Source organism: Taudactylus pleione, unplaced genomic scaffold (genome assembly GCF_031769625.1).
Source record: "Taudactylus pleione unplaced genomic scaffold, aTauple2 ptg000066l, whole genome shotgun sequence".
Taxonomy (NCBI): domain Eukaryota; kingdom Metazoa; phylum Chordata; class Amphibia; order Anura; family Myobatrachidae; genus Taudactylus; species Taudactylus pleione.
In genome coordinates, this window is record NW_028284468.1 from 2,758,256 (window position 1) to 2,776,391 (window position 18,136).

Genomic DNA, 18,136 nt, shown 5'->3' on the forward strand with positions numbered 1-18,136 from the left:
CGAATAAGCAATTTTTATTTATGTCTCTCTTCCGTTATATGTGTTTGAAATTCTTATGCAAAAATACGTTAGCAATTACATCAGCTTGATAATAAAATAGTGACGAGAACATAATACCTTACTCATCTACATATGATGACACATATACTTTTATTTAAAAGTTCCCACAAACTGAATCCCTGGTGAGGCCAGTATCTCAGGTGCCTGCTGAGAGGACTGTGCATAAGACAACTCTACATATGCACGTTGTTACTGTGGCAAACTCCTCACTGCATTTCAGATAAGCCCATTACACTAGCAATCATCTGATATCACACTCGAAACACAGGTTGATGCCAAATTAAAGGAGCCGCCAAGTGAAGAGACTCGTGGAGAACTAGAAAGGACGAGGTGTAGGGAGTGGGAGGACAGGAGCAATAAAGAGGACATAGGTAGAGTAAAGGCTTCAGCAGTATCAAGTGCAGAAATAAACTGTAAGATACAAAGAAATGGGAAAATTGCAATTTATTAATTGGTTACAGGTCAGTAAGTGGAAAACAAAAGACAATTAATTTGTACTAAAAACTCTTAATTTCGCTTTAGACAAGAGCTGACTAATTAGTGAATGGACGTTCCTGGGTTAGCTAGAGCCATGAAGACTGTTTCTCCCCACTAAGGGGGGAGATGTATCAAACTTTCTAAAGATTCTACCTATCATTTTATAAAATGACTAGCTGATGTAGCCGGTTTCACCCGGGTAGACCTTAGATATTTACTGTTTCCATTTCCATCTCACCACTCCAGTAACACATTAATCCTTCACCTCTATAGTAATGCATCACTGCTATAGTAAGACATTACCCTCCCTCACCTGTGTACTAAACACATTGTACTCCCTCACCACTGTAGTAACACCTTTCCCTTGCCCATATTGTAAGTAACACATTTGACATTCCCTTCCCTCACCTGTGTCAAAATACAATCCCTCCCTCACACCTGTAGTAACACATTACCATCAATCACACCTATAGTAACTTATTCTGCTCCCTCACCTCTGGAGTAACACATTCACCTTTCTCACCTTGGTAGTAACACATCCCCCCCACTCACCCCTGTAGTAACACATTCCCCATGCCTCATCCGTGTTGTAACAAATTCCCCTCCCTAACTCTGTAGTAACACATTTGATATTCCCCTCCCTCACCTGTGTAGTAACACATTTTCCTCTCCCACCTCTGTAGTAACACATTCCCTTCCCTCACTATTCAAATAGAGGAGCCACAGCAATTGCCAGTGATGTTTGGCAGCACTTGGGATGACAGTTGGTGTTTGAATATTCAACTGTGCTGCGGCCACAATGAGTCAGTCAGTCAGAACATTGCACAGTTCCCAACTGTCATTTTTCAAACACAGCCTGTGAGATGACAGTTGGGAGCTGATTGGTTGGCACCTTATCACTTTCTTATCACTTTTCACTCTGTCTCCTAACACTGCTTAGTAAATAGACCCCTTAGCCCTTCCCAACCCCTTAGGAGTCGAATTTGAAAAAATCCCTCCTTAGTGGGCACCTACGTCATGGAAGGAATAACTCCCTGATTTCATGTTTCTAGATCCAGGGGTTTGGGCTGTGCATTGATGAGTCAGTGAGCCAGTGAGTCAATAAGTAGGTCAGTCAGAACATTTGATTTATATATAGATTGGTAGAATCTCATTGGTTGCTAAGGGCAAGTTCACCTGTCCTCTTTAAAAGGTTTTGATACATCTCCCCCTTGTTAAATTCTCACATATTTTAAAGGGGTGGAAATTGAAACTGTGGTCCTACAGCGATAGCAGGCTGGTGCTGGAGCAATGTCATTGTTCTAATACACAAGTGTGTTGCCTTCTAAATAATTGCAAATACGGACTAACTCGCCAGAATTACATCTATGCCTGCACCTAGCAGGGTATTGCATAAAGCCCATACAGTAGTCAGAGTTGCTGCTTAATTGATTAGGGGGTTTAAAGAGAGTAATCTGTAAATAAATATAAGATAAAAGTCTTCTGTATGTCACAATATCCTATGAAAGTCTCTCCACAAATGACTAAGTGAAAATAATAATGTCATTGTGACCATGAATGGCACTTGCACCTTGGTAAATTAAAAAGCAGGTTTGAAAAATTGAAAACCAAAAATCATTTATTTACTGTACAGCATAAAATAATTTGAATTGAAGAAATAATGGTTTCTATTAGCTGAAGAAATAAAAAAAAATACTATAAAACTGACCAACTGGGATTTTAATTTAGTAACTGCTTACTTATCATTATTCTTTTCACTTTTTGAAATGTTTTTTTTATATATTTTATTTATTTATTTTTATTTGCATTTTCAGTATGAGCATTACAAAGCCATAACAAAAAACAGTAAATAAATGATAAGACTAATATAGGTAATAAACATGTTAAATATTAAAATTAAACAGAAAAATATATTATTATTAAGAAAAATGCTAATATAGATAAAGAAATGGAAGGAGTAAGGAAAAGAAGGAAGGGAAGGGGGATGCACATGGTCATAAGAGAAAACAGAGTATCAAAGAAGGAGAAATTACAAAGCTCTAAGCATCCATAAAATATACAGCAAGTGAGAGCTATAAGAAAAGTGAGCTCTTTTTGAAATCTTTTGCCATGAATTGAAAACAGTTGGGCAGTAGATGTCTAATACATATTACTGTAAAATAAAATATTAGTTTGTAATAAAAAAGCATAACCCCCAGAGTGCCTCAAAACAAAGTCCTTTTAACATACTACTATTGATCAAGTCAGACATCTACATCTGATTGTATTCAATCTATTGTCACACACGTACTTTAATTTTCTAATAAGAATGATAAAATGTTACTTTCTTACTTATTTACTTACTTCAGTTTTGATGCTTCTGGTAGGGCTCTCAAAATTAGACATGACTTGCCTAAAAGCTATATTTTCTAAATATTTGTGGTCTGGAAAAAAGTCTAGGATAGCTTATGCTAAACAAAGCAGATGGAGGTTTTGGCATTCCCGGCATTGAGGCTTTTAGTCATGCGGCCTTCTTCTGATACATCTCAAATTGGTTTACGCAACAGTCTCTATTTACCAATTGCGAGAACCCAAACCGCCTCCTACCTGATGTTGTTGGCACTAATATTTTGTATTGAGTTACTTACAAGGCTTGGTGCTCTAGTAACAAAAAATTGAACAGAAACTCTATATGCTCCCTGTTTAATACTTTCTGGGGCAATCCAGTTTTAGACCCGGTCTGGAAAATGACAATTTTCTTGCCTGGAATTCTGTAGGTATTGAGGCTATCCACAATGTACTCCACCCTGGAGGCGTGTTACAGTCGTTTTCTACTTTGAAAGATAAGATTCACCTATCACACAAACATTTTTACATGTACCTGCAAGTTAGACATTTCATCCAAACCCAACCTCCCTATATACGCTTATGTCCTTGCTTCGTGCTACCATGTATAGGATCAGATTTAATTTTTCTGACCTTATTAAACATAATAATGACAAAATCTTAAGGTTGAGGGGCTCATGCTGGGTTAGAAGTAATTTCTGTCTATATCTCATGTGCAATATGCATCCCAGAATAGGCATATTTTCCTTGAAGAGTTGACCGTATAATTAAGATGCTTTCAGTTCTGCAGGGGTTACACGCACCTGTTTTACTCTAGGTGAGAACAGTAGTATATGACCCTGGTTTATGCCAGGAAGTGGCGTAGCTACCGTTAGTGCAGAGGAAGGGCCGGCTCCAGGGGTCGGAGCACCCTGTGCCGGCTTTTAATATGGCGTGACCAAAAATGGGGGCATGGCCTAATTACCATAGGCCAAGCCCCCATGTGACATTATTAGGAGGCATGCCCGCATGGCACGCCTCCAAATAACGTCAGGCTGGGGGGAAGCCTCACTAGCTGGGCTTCCCCCAGACCTCTCCAGTCACTGAATGGATGCGCGCAGCATCCATTCAGACTCCGGGGTCTGGCGCCGCCGCACAACACAACTGCGGTGGTGGGGGTCCCCAACCTCCAGATTTGACCACCCGCGGGCCACTTTGGGATGTTGGGGAGGGGTGCGCCCTCTATGGGTGGCGCCCCTGTGCGACCGCACTGGTCGAACATCCCTAGAGCCGGCCCTGCAGTGCCGTTGCTACGAAGATTGAGCACCCCCTAAACCCAGCTCACCTTGTACAGGGCTGATGCAGCGTAATAAAAGCAACCTGGCTGCACAAGTAGATAGGAAGCAGACAGATCAGCCGATTACAGGCTTCACGCAGACACAGTCCTCCCTGACTGCTACTGAAAAGGGGCGTGACTAGAAGGGGCGGAACTTCATAGGTGCTGCCCGGTGCTATTATAGCTCATTTGGTGGTTGTGATCCCTCTGTGAGCTGCTTCTAAAGCTGGGTACACACTATGCGATCCATTGCACAATATATCGTCCCGACATGGATAGGAATGATATACTGTACTGTGCGGTTCACATTGTGTATACGCCTGATCGTGCCTGCCTGCAGGTCATTCAACACATCGTCCCATCTACTGTGCAGCAGGGGGGAAACACGTCAAGGAACTGACAACAACCAGGAGCTGGTGTTTGCATACCCCGGGCGGGTCATTGAATTGTTTGCAGGACGAATTACCAGCAATCGTTCCAGTGCTGATCCCTGGATCGCCTCTGCTAAGATGCATTATTGGATGCCACCAGCAGCCAGGAGGTATAATAGACGTTTACTTCAAGGGAAGTACTTACTGCTATTTGGCTAATATGTATTGGAGCCTATATTTACTCTACAAAGTTCATTTAAACAGGATTGAAAAAGCGCCAAAAAAGGATTTCAGTGACATAGTTACTAGCTGGAACTACCTTTGAATTACTGGCATGATGTTCGGATTAAGTATTTACTAACACAGTTATACCGTATTGCTTTTTGAATTTTCCTTTATATGGACATATGCTTTTTAATATAATATTCATGATTATTATTATTATTAGTTATTTTTAGAGTACATATCTCTATCGACAAATTTATTGTTTTTATGTCACACCAGCCGGGAGTTGTCATTTTTGTGTAATGACATTAGCTACTAAGAAGAAATAAATCTGACAACCAGCACTTTTTTATTTTATGTTATTGTATTGTTTCAATTAGGGAGTTAAGTAATCTCTTATTTTGAAGATGTAGGCTGTAGGATTAACCTTATATTGGCGCCTGGATAATCCCTATTATTAACCGAGAAAAGACATTTGTATCACAAAGCATTGCTAAGGTTATATTAGTAGTATTTATTGGAAATTATTGTTGTGCAGGTGTTGATACTGCAGAGTTATATAGGCACACACCAGCGGATGACTCAAACTATGAATGGCCCAGTGACTTAACCAGTGGTGTTGGTTTATTGAAATTTAACAGGTACAGCCGTACTCACTGTTACATGTACACTGCAAGTATATATTGGGGTCTCTCACATGGAGCTATGTGGAAGACATCTGTCTTCCACTGTGACCCTCTCACACAGTACTAAGATGGCTGTATTCACACATTGAGGAGCACATCAGGTTGGAGGGCAGTGCTCCCTGCAGACTCTGGGTCAGTGGCATCACAAAGGGGAGGAGTGACACCAAAGTGCCGACTCCTCAGTGACAGGAGCCGGGTGCTGCACTGTAGCACTACGTGCATCACTCGGCTACTGACACAGTGAGGGAGCCGGCACTTTGAAACAAACTTGTCCCCGGGGGCAGCTCGCATCTCATGACTTAAACAGGGTTTTGGGCCGTGAGGCCACGCCCTACCAGCAAAGCCACACCCCTGTTCCTGTGAGGCCACACCCCTTTTTGCTGGTGCACTGCTTCACCGTGAGCACAACTACCCTCCCCGCCACTACCCGCACCGGGTGTCACCTCATGGAGGGCCGCCACTGCTCTGGGTCCTAATGACCAGCATGAATTTACTGCTTTCTAACAGTCTAATCTACAACCAATTCATAATAATTAGGTTGTATTTGTTAGCTTCCCTTTAGAGGTTTAACGGCCTCTTTATCAAGCATTTTTTTCATAAAATTATGTAGAAACTGCAGCTTTCTACATAATTTTATGACTTGTTGCTTTATGCTAACAGTCTAATGCAAGAGATTTCATAGACATCTCCTGCAGAAAGCTAATTAGCACTGAAGGCAACAGTCCTCATTATTATCACATTTTTTCAGAGTTTGGTCCCTCAGGAAACACAGAGGAGCTCCTCTCAGGCAGAAGGAAATATCAGCAATACAACGCCCTCTGTGCTGCTGTGTGGGGGGAAAGGCCCGAGCCTGTGTGCGTCCTCATCAGTGCTGACAATTCTGCTTAGAATTATAACAAGTGGAATTGGGCTTCTTTATTTTTCAAGTTGCTTTTTTTAAAAGATCGCGGGTTGTTTGTTTTTGGCCTTATTTATTTTTTAAGGTCGTTTGTCTGTGTGCCTCTGGTGCCGACCAGCAGAGTTAATTAATGATTTGTGATTGGTTCACAAGGTCACAGAAGTTTGTATGTAGGGCCTGATTCAGCAAGGATCGCTTTTGCTAAGACACACGCAATCGGACGGTTGTTGCGTTCTGCACATGCATTGCAGTGCACGTGTGCGAACTAGCTGTTGTGATCGGGACTGAGGGCCTGATTCAGCGAGAATCACAAGTGCTAAGACGCAAGCAGTCGGACAGTTTTTGCGATTTGCGCATGTGTTTAAGTCTCAGTGCACATGCGTGAACTAGACGCTGCGATCGGGACTGCAACTGCAGTGTGTATACCAACGTTTTTCAATCACTGTGCCATGGCACACTAGCATGCCGCAAGCAGTGTGCCATGGCACAGTGAGCAAGCAAGTGTGCCGCAGTGGTCAGCTCAGCGCACTTGTACTGTAGTGTGTTTTATTCCTGAGGAGGCCAATGTAGTGTGTTTTATTCCTGAGGAGGCCAATGTAGTGTGTTTTATTCCTGAGGAGGCCAATGTAGTGTGTTTTATTCCTGAGGAGGCCAATGTAGTGTGTTTTATTCCTGTGGAGGCCAATGTAGTGTGTTTTATTCCTGAGGAGGCCAATGTAGTGTGTTTTATTCCTGTGGAGGCCAATATAGTGTGTTTTATTCCTGAGGAGGCCACAGTAGTGTGTTTTATTCCTGTGGAGGCCAATATAGTGTGTTTTATTCCTGAGGAGGCCAATGTAGTGTGTTTTATTCCTGTGGAGGCCAATATAGTGTGCTTTATTCCTGCGGAGGCCAATGTAGTGTGTTTTATTCCCGTGGAGGCCAATATAGTGTGTTTTATTCCTGAGGAGGCCAATGTAGTGTGTTTTATTCCTGTGGAGGTCAATAAAGGGGCATATACAATTGGGCGCGTGGTTTAGCAAGTTAAAAACCTCTCGCACCTCACGCTCAATTCCAGAATATCGCAGTTATGCGCGCTCCCGCTACCCACTGTATTCAATTAAAAAAATAGTGGTCGCGGGGTTTTTAGCTCTGAAAACCCCGCGCCTGGCAGGGTTTCTCCGCGGCTCCCAGTGGCTTCCCCTCTCTCTTCTTACTGGAGATTGGGCTGCTGAGAGGAGCAAGGGCTGCTGGGAGATTTAGTTCTCCCAGCGCCCATTCCGGAGGGGCCACACACACCGCTCCGGGGGTCACACTCACTCATACACACTTACATACACTGACATACTTACCCTGCTGCCGAAGAGCCGGCTCCCGACGCTGGATGCAGAAGAAGATGCAGAAGACAGCGCTTCGGAAGGTGAGTAATCAAGGAATAATTAAGATAACTGGATACTTCCAAATGCTTAGTTAGTCCTCAGGGGGGTGCCGCGGGGGTGTCAGAGCAAGTCTCGGTGATTTTTCCTAAAATCACTGATTTTAGGAAAAATCACGCTTGCTTAGGAGGTGCGTGATAAAAATACCTCCAGGTGCGTGTTTTTAAAAAAACACGTACCTAATAGAAAAGCAAAAAACCCGCACTTGCAGGAAAAACCCGCGCGTGCAGGTTTTTTGCTATTCACGCACACAATTCAATATGCCCCATAGTGTGTATTATTCCTGAGGAGGCAAATGTAGTGTGTTTTATTTTTTAGGAGGCAAATCTAGTGTGTTTTATTCCTGTGGAGGCCAATGTAGTGTGTTTTATTACAGTGGAGGCCAATATGGTGTGCTTTATTCCGGAGGAGGCCAATGTAGTGTGTTTATGTTTATTCCTGAGGAGGCCAATGTAGTGTGTTTATGTTTATTCCTGAGGAGGCCAATGTAGTGTGTTTATGTTTATTCCTGTGGGGGCCAATATAGTGTGTTTTATTCCTGAGGAGGCAAATGTAGCGTGTTTTCTTTTTTAGGAGGCCAATGTAGTGTGTTTTATTCCTGTGGAGGCCAATGTAGAGTGTTTTATTCCTGTGGAGGCCAATGTAGGGCGTTTTATTCCTGAGGAGGCCAATGTAGTGTGTTTTATATTCCTGTGGAGGCCAATGTAGTGTGTTTTATTACTGTAGAGGCCAATATAGTGTGTTTTATTCCTGAGGAGGCCAATGTAGTGTGTTTTGTTTATTCCTGTGGAGGACAGTATAGTATGTTTTATTCCTGAGGAGGCAAACGTAGTGTGTTTTATTTTTTAGGAGGCAAATGTAGTGTGTTTTATTCCTGTGGAGGCCAATATAGTGTGTTTTATTCCTGAGGAGGCAAATGTAGTGTGTTTTATTCCTGTGGAGGCCAATATAGTGTGTTTAATTCCTGAGGAGGCCAATATAGTGTGTTTTATTCCTGAGAAGGCAAAAGTAGTGTGTTTTACTTTTTAGGAGGCAAATGTAGTATGTTTTATTCTTGTGGAGGCCAATGTGGTGTGTTTTATTCCTGAGGAGGCCAATGTAGTTTGTTTTATTCTTGTGGAGGCCAATGTAGTGTGTTTTATTACTGTGGAGGCCAATATAGTGTGTTTTATTCCTGAGGAGGCCAGTATAGTGTGTTTTATTCCTGAGGAGGCCAATGTATTGTGTTTTTGTTTATTCCTGAGGAGGCCAATGTAGTGTGTTTTATTCCTGAGGAGGCCAATGTAGTTTGTTTTATTCTTGTGGAGGCCAATGTAGTGTGTTTTATTACTGTGGAGGCCAATATAGTGTGTTTTATTCCTGTGGAGGCCAGTATAGTGTGTTTTATTCCTGTGGAGGCCAATGTAGTGTGTTTTTGTTTATTCCTGTGGAGGCCAATATAGTGTGTTTTATTCCTGTGGAGGCCAATGTAGTGTGTTTTATTACTGTGGAGGCCAATATGGTGTGTTTTATTCCGGAGGAGGCCAATATAGTGTGTTTCATTCCTGAGGAGGCCATTGTAGTGTATTTATGTTTATTCGTGTGGAGGCCAATAGAGTGTGTATTATTCCTGAGGAGGCAAATGTAGCGTGTTTTATTTTTTAGGAGGCCAATGTAGTGTGTTTTATTCCTGTGGAGGCCAATGTTTATTCCTGTGGAGGCCAATGTAGGGTGTTTTATTCCTGAGGAGGCCAATGTAGTGTGTTTTATATTCCTGTGGAGGCCAAAGTAGTGTGTTTTATTACTGTGGAGGCCAATATAGTGTGTTTTATTCCTGAGGAGGCCAGTATAGTGTGTTTTATTCCTGAGGAGGCCAATGTAGTGTGTTTTGTTTATTCCTGTGGAGGACAATATAGTGTGTTTTATTCCTGAGGAGGCAAATGTAGTGTGTTTTATTTTTTAGGAGGCAAATGTAGTGTGTTTTATTCCTGTGGAGGCCATTATATTGTGTTTTATTCCTGAGGTGGCAAAAGTAGTGTATTTTCTTCCTGTGGATGCCAATGAAGTGTGTTTTATTCCTGTGGAGGACAATATAATGTGTTTTATTCCTGTGGAGGCCAATATAGTGTGTTTTATTCCTGAGGAGGCAAATGTAGTGTGTTTTATTTTTTAGGAGGCAAATGTAGTGTGTTTTATTCCTGTGGAGGCCATTATAGTGTGTTTTATTCCTGAGGAGGCATATGTAGTGTGTTTTATTTTTTAGGAGGCAATTGTAGTGTGTTTTATTCCTGTGGAGGCCATTATAGTGTGTTTTATTCCTGTGGAGGCCAATGTAGTATGTTTTATTCCTGTGGAGGCCAATGTAGTGTGTTTTATTCCTGTGGAGGCAATTATAGTGTGTTTTATTCCTGAGGAAGCCAATGTAGTGTGTTTTATTCCTGTGGAGGCCAATATAGTGTGTTTTATTCCTGTGGAGGCCAATGTAGTGTGTTTTATTCCTGTGGAGGCAATTATAGTGTGTTTTATTCCTGAGGAAGCCAATGTAGTGTGTTTTATTCCTGTGGAGGCCAATATAGGGGCATATACAATTGGGCGCGTGGATTAGCAAGTTCAAAACCTTGCGCACCTCGCGCCCAATTTCCCAGAATATCGCGGTTATGCGCGCTCCAGCTACCCGCTGTATTCAATTAAAAAAATACTGTTCGAGGGGTTTTCAGCTCTATAAACGCAGCGCCGCTTAAAATGAATAATTTAAGAAAAAACACCTACCTGGCAGGGTTTCTCCGCGGCTCCCAGTTGCTTCTCCTCTCTCTTCTTACTGGAGAGGGGGCTGCTGAGAGTAGCAAGGGCTGCTGGGAGATTTAGTTCTCCCAGCGCCCATTCCAGAGGTACCACACACACCGCAGCGGGGGTCACACACTCATGCGCACACACACACTCACTCATACACACTTACATACACCACACACACTGACATACTTACCCTGATGCAGAAGAGCCGGCTCCCGACGCTGGATGCAGAAGAAGATGCAGAAGACAGCGCTTCGGAAGGTAAGTAATTAAGGACTAATTAAGCTAATTGGATACTTCCAAATGGTTAATTAGTTCTCAGGGGGGGTGCCGCGGGGTATCAGAGCAAGTCTCGTAAATTTTTCCTAAAATCACTGATTTTAGGAAAAATCACGCTTATACAGGAGGTGCGTGATAAAAAACCTCCAGGTGCGTGTTTTTTAAAAAACACGTACCTAATAGAATAGCAAAAAACCCGCACCTGCAGGAAAAACCTCACAGGTGCAGGTTTTTTGCTATTCTCGCACACAATTGAATATGCCCCATAGTGTATATTATTCCTGTGGAGGCCATTATAGTGTGTTTTATTCCTGAGGAGGCAAATGTAGTGTGTTTTATTCCTGTGTAGGCCAATGTAGTGTGTTTAATTCCTGTGGAGGCCAATGTAGTGCGTTTTATTCCTGAGGAGGCCAATGTAGTGTGTTTTATTTTTTAGGAGGCAAATGTAGTGTGTTTAATTCCTGTGGAGGCCAATGTAGTGTGTTTTATTCCTGTGGAGGCCAATGTAGTGTGTTTTATTCCTGTGGAGGCCAATGTAGTGTGTTTTATTCCTGTGGAGGCCAATGTAGTGTGTTTTATTCCTGTGGAGGCCAATATAGGGGCATATACAATTGGGCGCGTGGTTTAGCAAGTTCAAACCCTTGCGCACCTCGCGCCCAATTTTCTGGAATATCGCGGTTATGCGCACTCCCGCTACCCGCTGTATTCAATTTAAAAAATAGTGGTCGTGGGGTTTCCAGCTCTGATAACCCTGCGCCGCGTAAAATTAATAAAAAAAAAAAACACCTACTTGGCAGGGTTTCTCCGCGGCTCCCACTGGCTTCCCCTCTCTCTTCTTACTGGAGAGGTGGCTGCTGAGAGGAGCAAGGGCTGCTGGGAGATTTAGTTCTCCCAACGCCCATTCCAGAGGGGCCACACACACCGCACCGGGGGTCACACACACACACTCACTCATACACACTTACATACACCACACACACTGACATACTTACCCTTCTGCAGATGAGCCGGCTCCCGACGCTGGATGCAGAAGAAGATGCAGAAGACAGCGCTTCGGAAGGTGAGTAATTAAGGACTACTTAAGCTAACTGGATACTTCCAAATGCTTAATTAGTCCTCAGGGGGGGTGCCGCGAGGGTGTCAGAGTAAGTCTCGGTGATTTTTCCTAAAATCACTGATTTTAGGAAAAATCACGCTTGCTTAGGAGGTGCGTGATAAAAAAAACCTCCCGGTGCGTGTTTTTAAAAAACACGTACCTAATAGAATAGCAAAATCCCGCACCTGCAGGAAAAATCTCGCGGGTGCAGGTTTTTTGCTATTCTCGCACACAATTGAATATGCCCCATAGTGTGTATTATTCCTGTGGAGGCCATTATAGTGTGTTTTCCTCCTGAGTAGGCCAATGTAGTGTGTTTTATTCCTGTGGAGGCCAATATAGTGTGTTTTATTCCTGTGGAGGCCAATGTAGTGTGTTTTATTCCTGTGGAGGCCAATGTAGTGTTTTATTCCTGAGGAGGCAAATGTAGTGTGTTTTATTCCTGTGGAGGCCAATGTAGTGTGTTTTATTCCTGTGGAGGCCAATGTAGTGTTTTATTCCTGTGGAGGCCAATGTAGTGTTTTATTCCTGTGGAGGCCAATATAGTGTGTTTTATTCCTGTGGAGGCCAATGTAGTGTGTTTTATTCCTGTGGAGGCCAATGTAGTGTTTTATTCCTGAGGAGGCAAATGTAGTGTGTTTTTGTTTATTCCTGTGGAGGCCAATATAGGGGCCTATTCATTAAGCGTAAAAATTCAATGGATAATTAGCTTTAGAACTCTCATGGAGTTCTAGCTAATTATAGGTGGAATTCATCATTCCACCTCTCCATAAGTATCTATTCCGAAAAGCTGTCATTTTTGCGATGACAGCTTTTCGGGAAATAGATACTTTTCCCTGTCTACACTACCTTATCGCATCTGGAAACAGTGCTGCGCATGCGCTGTTACATCTGTAAAATCAGCGCATGCGCAGCACTGCCTACAGAGGCGTTAAATTTCGTACCCCCCAACCCCCCCCACCCCCCTCCGCTCACCTTCCCCCCCCCCCCCCCCCCCGATTTACCTGTCCGCGCAGCAGCCTCCGGCTCCGTCCTGCTGGTCTGTCATGTGGTTTCCCAGCAGACCACATGACAGATTAGAAAAAATATATATATATTTTTTTCTTTTTCTAAACTTTCTTTCACATGACAGACCAGCCTCCGGAGCCTGAGGACGGAGCAGAGCGCCGGAGGGACCGTCGGGGGACCTGCACACGCTGATACATGTAAGTGGATTCTGCTATTCGCCACCTCACAGTGGCGAATAGTAACTGCATCAAATTCCGAAGATTGATAATTTTCGGAATTTGATGAATACCACAATTTCCACATCCCCATACTAATGTATGGGGAGTGTGGAAATTAACGCAGGGGAACTTAGCAAGGAGATATCTGTGATATCTCCTGTGTTAAGTCTGTTCATGAATACCAAAATAACGTTATTTAAGGAAAATGTCCTTAAAAACGTTATTTTAGTGTTGATGAATAGGCCCCATAGTGTGTTTAATTCCTGTGGAGGCAAATGTAGTGTGTTTTATTTTTTAGGAGGCAAATGTATTGAGTATTATTCCTGTGGAGGCCAATGTAGTGTGTTTTATTCCTGTGGAGGCCAATGTAGTGTGTTTTATTCCTGAGGAGGCCAATGTAGTGTGTTTTATTCCCTTGGAGGCCAATATAGGGGCATATACAATTGGGTGCGTGGATTAGCAAATTCAAAACCTCGCGCACCTAGCGCCCAATTTCCCGGAATATCGCGGTTATGTGCGCTCCCGCTACCCGCTGTATTCAATTAAAAAAATAGTGGTCGCGGGGTTTCCAGCTCTGATAACCCTGCGCCGCGTGAAATAAATAATAAAAAAAACACCTACCTGGCAGGGTTTCTCCGCGGCTCCCAGTGGCTTCTCCTCTCTCTCTTCTTACTGGAGAGGGGGCTGCTGAGAGGAGCAAGGGCTGCTGGGAGATTTAGTTCTCCCAGCGCCCATTCCGGAGGGGCCACACACACCGCACCGGGGGTCACACACACACTCATGCACACACACACACTCACTCATACACACTTACATATACCACACACACTGACATACTTACCCTGCTGCAGAAGAGCTGGCTCCCGACGCTGAATGCAGAAGAAGATGCAGAAGACAGCGCTTCGGAAGGTGAGTAATTTAAGGACTAATTAAGCTAATTGGATACTTCCAAATGCTTAATTAGTCCTCAGGGGGGGTGCCGCAGGGGTGTCAGAGCAAGTCTCTGTAATTTTTCCTAATATCACTGATTTTAAGAAAAATCACGCTTGCTTAGGAGGTGCGTGATAAAAAAACCTCCAGGTGCGTGTTTTTAAAAAAACACGTACCTAATAGAATAGCAAAAAACCTGCACCTGCAGCAAAATCCTTGCAGGTGCAGGTTTTTTGCTATTCTCGCACACAATTGAATATGCCCCATAGTGTATATTATTCCTGAGTAGGCCAATATAGTGTGTATTATTCCTGAGGAGGCCAATGTAGTGTGTTTTATTCCTGTGGAGGCCAATATAGTGTGTTTTATTCCTGAGGAGGCAAATGTAGTGTGTCTTATTCCTGTGGAGGCCAATATAGTGCGTTTTATTCCTGAGGAGGCAAATGTAGTGTGTTTTATTTTTTAGGAGGCAAGTGTAGTGTGTTTTATTCCTGTGGAGGCCAATGTAGTGTGCTTTATTCCTGTGGAGGCAAATGTAGTGTGTTTTATTCCTGTGGAGGCCAATGTAGTGTGCTTTATTCCTGTGGAGGCCAATGTAGTGTGTTTTATTCCTGTGGAGGCCAATGTAGTGTGTTTTATTCCTGAGGAGGCCAATGTAGTGTGTTTTATTCCTGAGGAGGCAAATGTAGTGTGTTTTATTTTTTAGGAGGCAAGTGTAGTGTGTTTTATTCCTGTGGAGGCCAATGTAGTGTGTTTTATTCCTGTGGAGGCAATTGTAGTGTGTTTTATTCCTGTGGAGGCCAATGTAGTGTGCTTTATTCCTGTGGAGGCCAATGTAGTGTGTTTTATTCCTGTGGAGGCCAATGTAGTGTGTTTTATTCCTGAGGAGGCCAATGTAGTGTGTTTTATTCCCTTGGAGGCCAATATAGGGGCATATACAATTGGGCGCGTGGTTTAGCAAGTTCAAAATCTCGCGCACCTCGCGCCCAATTTCCCGGAATATCGCGGTTATGCGCGCTCCCGCTATCCGCTGTATTCAATGAAAAAAATAGTGGTCGCGGGGTTTTCAGCTCTGAAAACCCTGCGTCGCGTAAAATGATTGAAAAAAATAAAACACCTACCTGGCAGGGTTTCTCCGCGGCTCCCAGTGGCTTCTCCTCTCTCTTCTTATTCTTACTGGAGAGGTGGCTGCTGAGAGGAGCAACGGCTGCTCGTAGAATTCGTTCCCCCAGCGCCCATTCCTGAGGTGCCACACACACCGCACCGGGGGTCACACACACACACACTCACTCATACACACTTACATACACCACACACACTGACATACTTACCCTGCTGCAGAAGAGCCGGCTCCCGACGCTGGATGCAGAAGAAGATGCAGAAGACAGCGCTTCGGAAGGTGAGTAATTAAGGACTACTTAAGCTAATTGGATACTTCCAAATGCTTAATTACTCCTCAGGGGGGGTCCCGCGGGGGTGTCAGAGCAAGGCTCGGTGATTTTTCCTAAAATCACTGATTTTAAGAAAAATCACGCTTGCTTAGGAGGTGCGTGATAAAAAACCTCCCGATGCGTGTTTTTAAAAAAACACGTACCTAATAGAATAGCAAAATCCCGCACCTGCAGGAAAAACCTTGCGGGTGCAGGTTTTTTGCTATTCTCGCACACAATTGAATATGCCCCATAGTGTGTATTATTCCTGTGGAGGCCATTATAGTGTGTTTTCTTCCTGAGGAGGCAAATGTAGTGTATTTTATATTTTAGGAGGCAAATGTAGTGTGTTTTATTCCTGTGGAGGCCAATGTAGTGTGCTTTATTCCTGTGGAGGCCAATGTAGTGTGTTTTATTCCTGTGGAGGCAAATGTAGTGTGCTTTATTCCTGTGGAGGCCAATGTAGTGTGTTTTATTCATGTGGAGGCAAATGTAGTGTGTTTTATTCCTGAGGAGGCCAATGTAGTGTGTTTTATTCCTGAGGAGGCATGTCAGAGTGTCTGATCGCCATTACAGGGGCGTGCTTAAATTATCCACTGCGAACCCATACGCAGCCTGAGCACTCACTGCGTGCTTGAAGTTTAACAATTCCTGGGTGAGGTCCGACCTGCCTTAACTTTGCATCTGGGTCCAATGTTACTTGATGTTACCGACTGTTTTGCTAATTTGGCAAAGTATATGAATGTGAGTGAGGGGAAGTGGGCGTCCTTATGTTAGGCTGCGATCGCATTGCATATGCAAGCATTTGCATATCCCCGCTGATATTATCAACTGCATTGCGTGCATATTAGCAGAATTGCGATAGTTGCTGAATCAGGCCCTGAGATCGCAGAGGCTACGCAGACCCCTCGCAGAGTGATTGATAGGAAGCACCATTTGCGGGTGGTCGGGAAACGCTGGCGTACCAGTGCATTCGCACGCCGTTGTAGGGGCGCGCATAAATTATCCACTGCAATGTCATACACAGTGAGGACTCATAGCGTGCATGGTTGTTAGCAATTTCTGAGTAAGGTCAGGGCTTGTGCAAGCGTGCATGAGGCTGCGATGGTACTTGATTGTACCGATGGTTTCGCTATTCTGCTAAACATTACGGATGTGTGCAATGTAAAGAGGGCGTCCTTACGTTTGCATTGTGATCGCAGTGGATTAGCTTGCTATCGCAGTTGAACTGTATGCGTACGCAATATTACTATACTTAGTGAATCAGACCCATAATGTCTACCGTAGAACTTGGAGAACCAGATAAAAGCTATCCAGCCATCAAGCATCAATCCATCCAGCAGCAACACCTGAGATTACACTGAGTAGCCAGATACCACTAATAAGGTAAGCACATGTTACATATCTGTGTGTGAGTTGTTATCACATTGTATTTTTTTCTATATACATTAGCAGTCAAAGGCCCTCATTCAGAGCCACTCGCTATTTGCGGTCGTTCGTTCTAAAACTAGGGGTGGCTATTCAAATGAACCATTTGCTCTTTGCGGTCTGTTCACTCCTCTAGGTCTGAACGAGCGAACAAAACTTGCGGTCGTTTTTTGAAAAAATACGCCCCCTGGCCGCTCGCATCCTACGTCAAGTCCGCTATTTATTAGATTAATCGAGTACATCGACCAGGGTACGAGCTGCTCGCTATTCGTGGGGTTGGTTTTTGCTTCCACAATTCTGCGAGCAGTTCTGGCTATAAAATAACCCAGTGACGTGGTCAATGACGCTGCTGTTTTAATTATGCACACCCATAAAACGCCCGTTTTGACCTTTAAGCACGCCTGCGTTCGGATCTCCACTCCCCCTTTTCGAGCACCTTCCCCTGTTACCACCCACATACGCCTACTCCTGTCACTCAAATTATCAGGCATTCGCTATTTTGCGAGCACATGAATTTCGACCGCACTGACTGGTTCGCGCATGCGTATAACGATCCGTACGCATGCGCAGTTGGGCAAACATCGCTTGGAACGAACGAGCGGCCGCTTACGAGCGGCTCTGAATCAGGCCCAATGTGTGTACTTTGGTTTTAATATATACACAATGTTTTTAATTAACCCATCAATTTATTTGCATCTATCTGTATATCTCTCCGTACTATCTGTATCTCTGCATTATCTATCTCTCTGTATATAAAGTTATATATTATAGCTTTTTTGGTCTTTTTTTGGATTGGTTTGGAGTGGACTTGTTTTTCACCCATCAGTTGCTTGTATTTCATTTCAGAGTTGGCAACCCTGGTCTCACACTTTATGTGCACAGTGCAACGGTGGTAGGTTTGTGCACCTGCGGTCCATCCGTGGGGTTGGGGCAATAAAAAGGGGATTGAATGCCTTGGGGCAACTGCCCTAATAAAGCACTGAATTAGCCTCCATACAGACACATATGTATCTGTGTTGTGATCAGCAAAGTACACATTTTGTGCAAATATGTCCGTATGTGCGTAGCACTGGTGGATTAGGTTTAGCTTGCAACATGTTTATTTGTTTTCACATTTTTAAATAGATCTTTAGGACGGGATGTGGTTAGGATCTCGACAACCGGAATCCCGATCGCCGAGGCCACACCGGATCCGAAATCCCAACA

General features: G+C 43.6%; 1 protein-coding gene across 1 annotated transcript in view; it reads right to left on the reverse strand.

Annotated features, from left to right (window-relative positions):
• Positions 1 to 262: 262 nt before the first annotated feature.
• The window catches only part of LOC148534378 (vesicle-associated membrane protein 1-like), a 59,718-nt gene continuing 41,844 nt past the window's right edge, over positions 263 to 18,136 (reverse strand). The window contains exon 5 of the mRNA XM_088466819.1: positions 263 to 471. Within this exon, the coding sequence (XP_088322945.1) occupies positions 455 to 471 (17 nt within the window). The 3' untranslated portion in view covers positions 263 to 454. The remainder of the gene's footprint in view (positions 472 to 18,136) is intronic.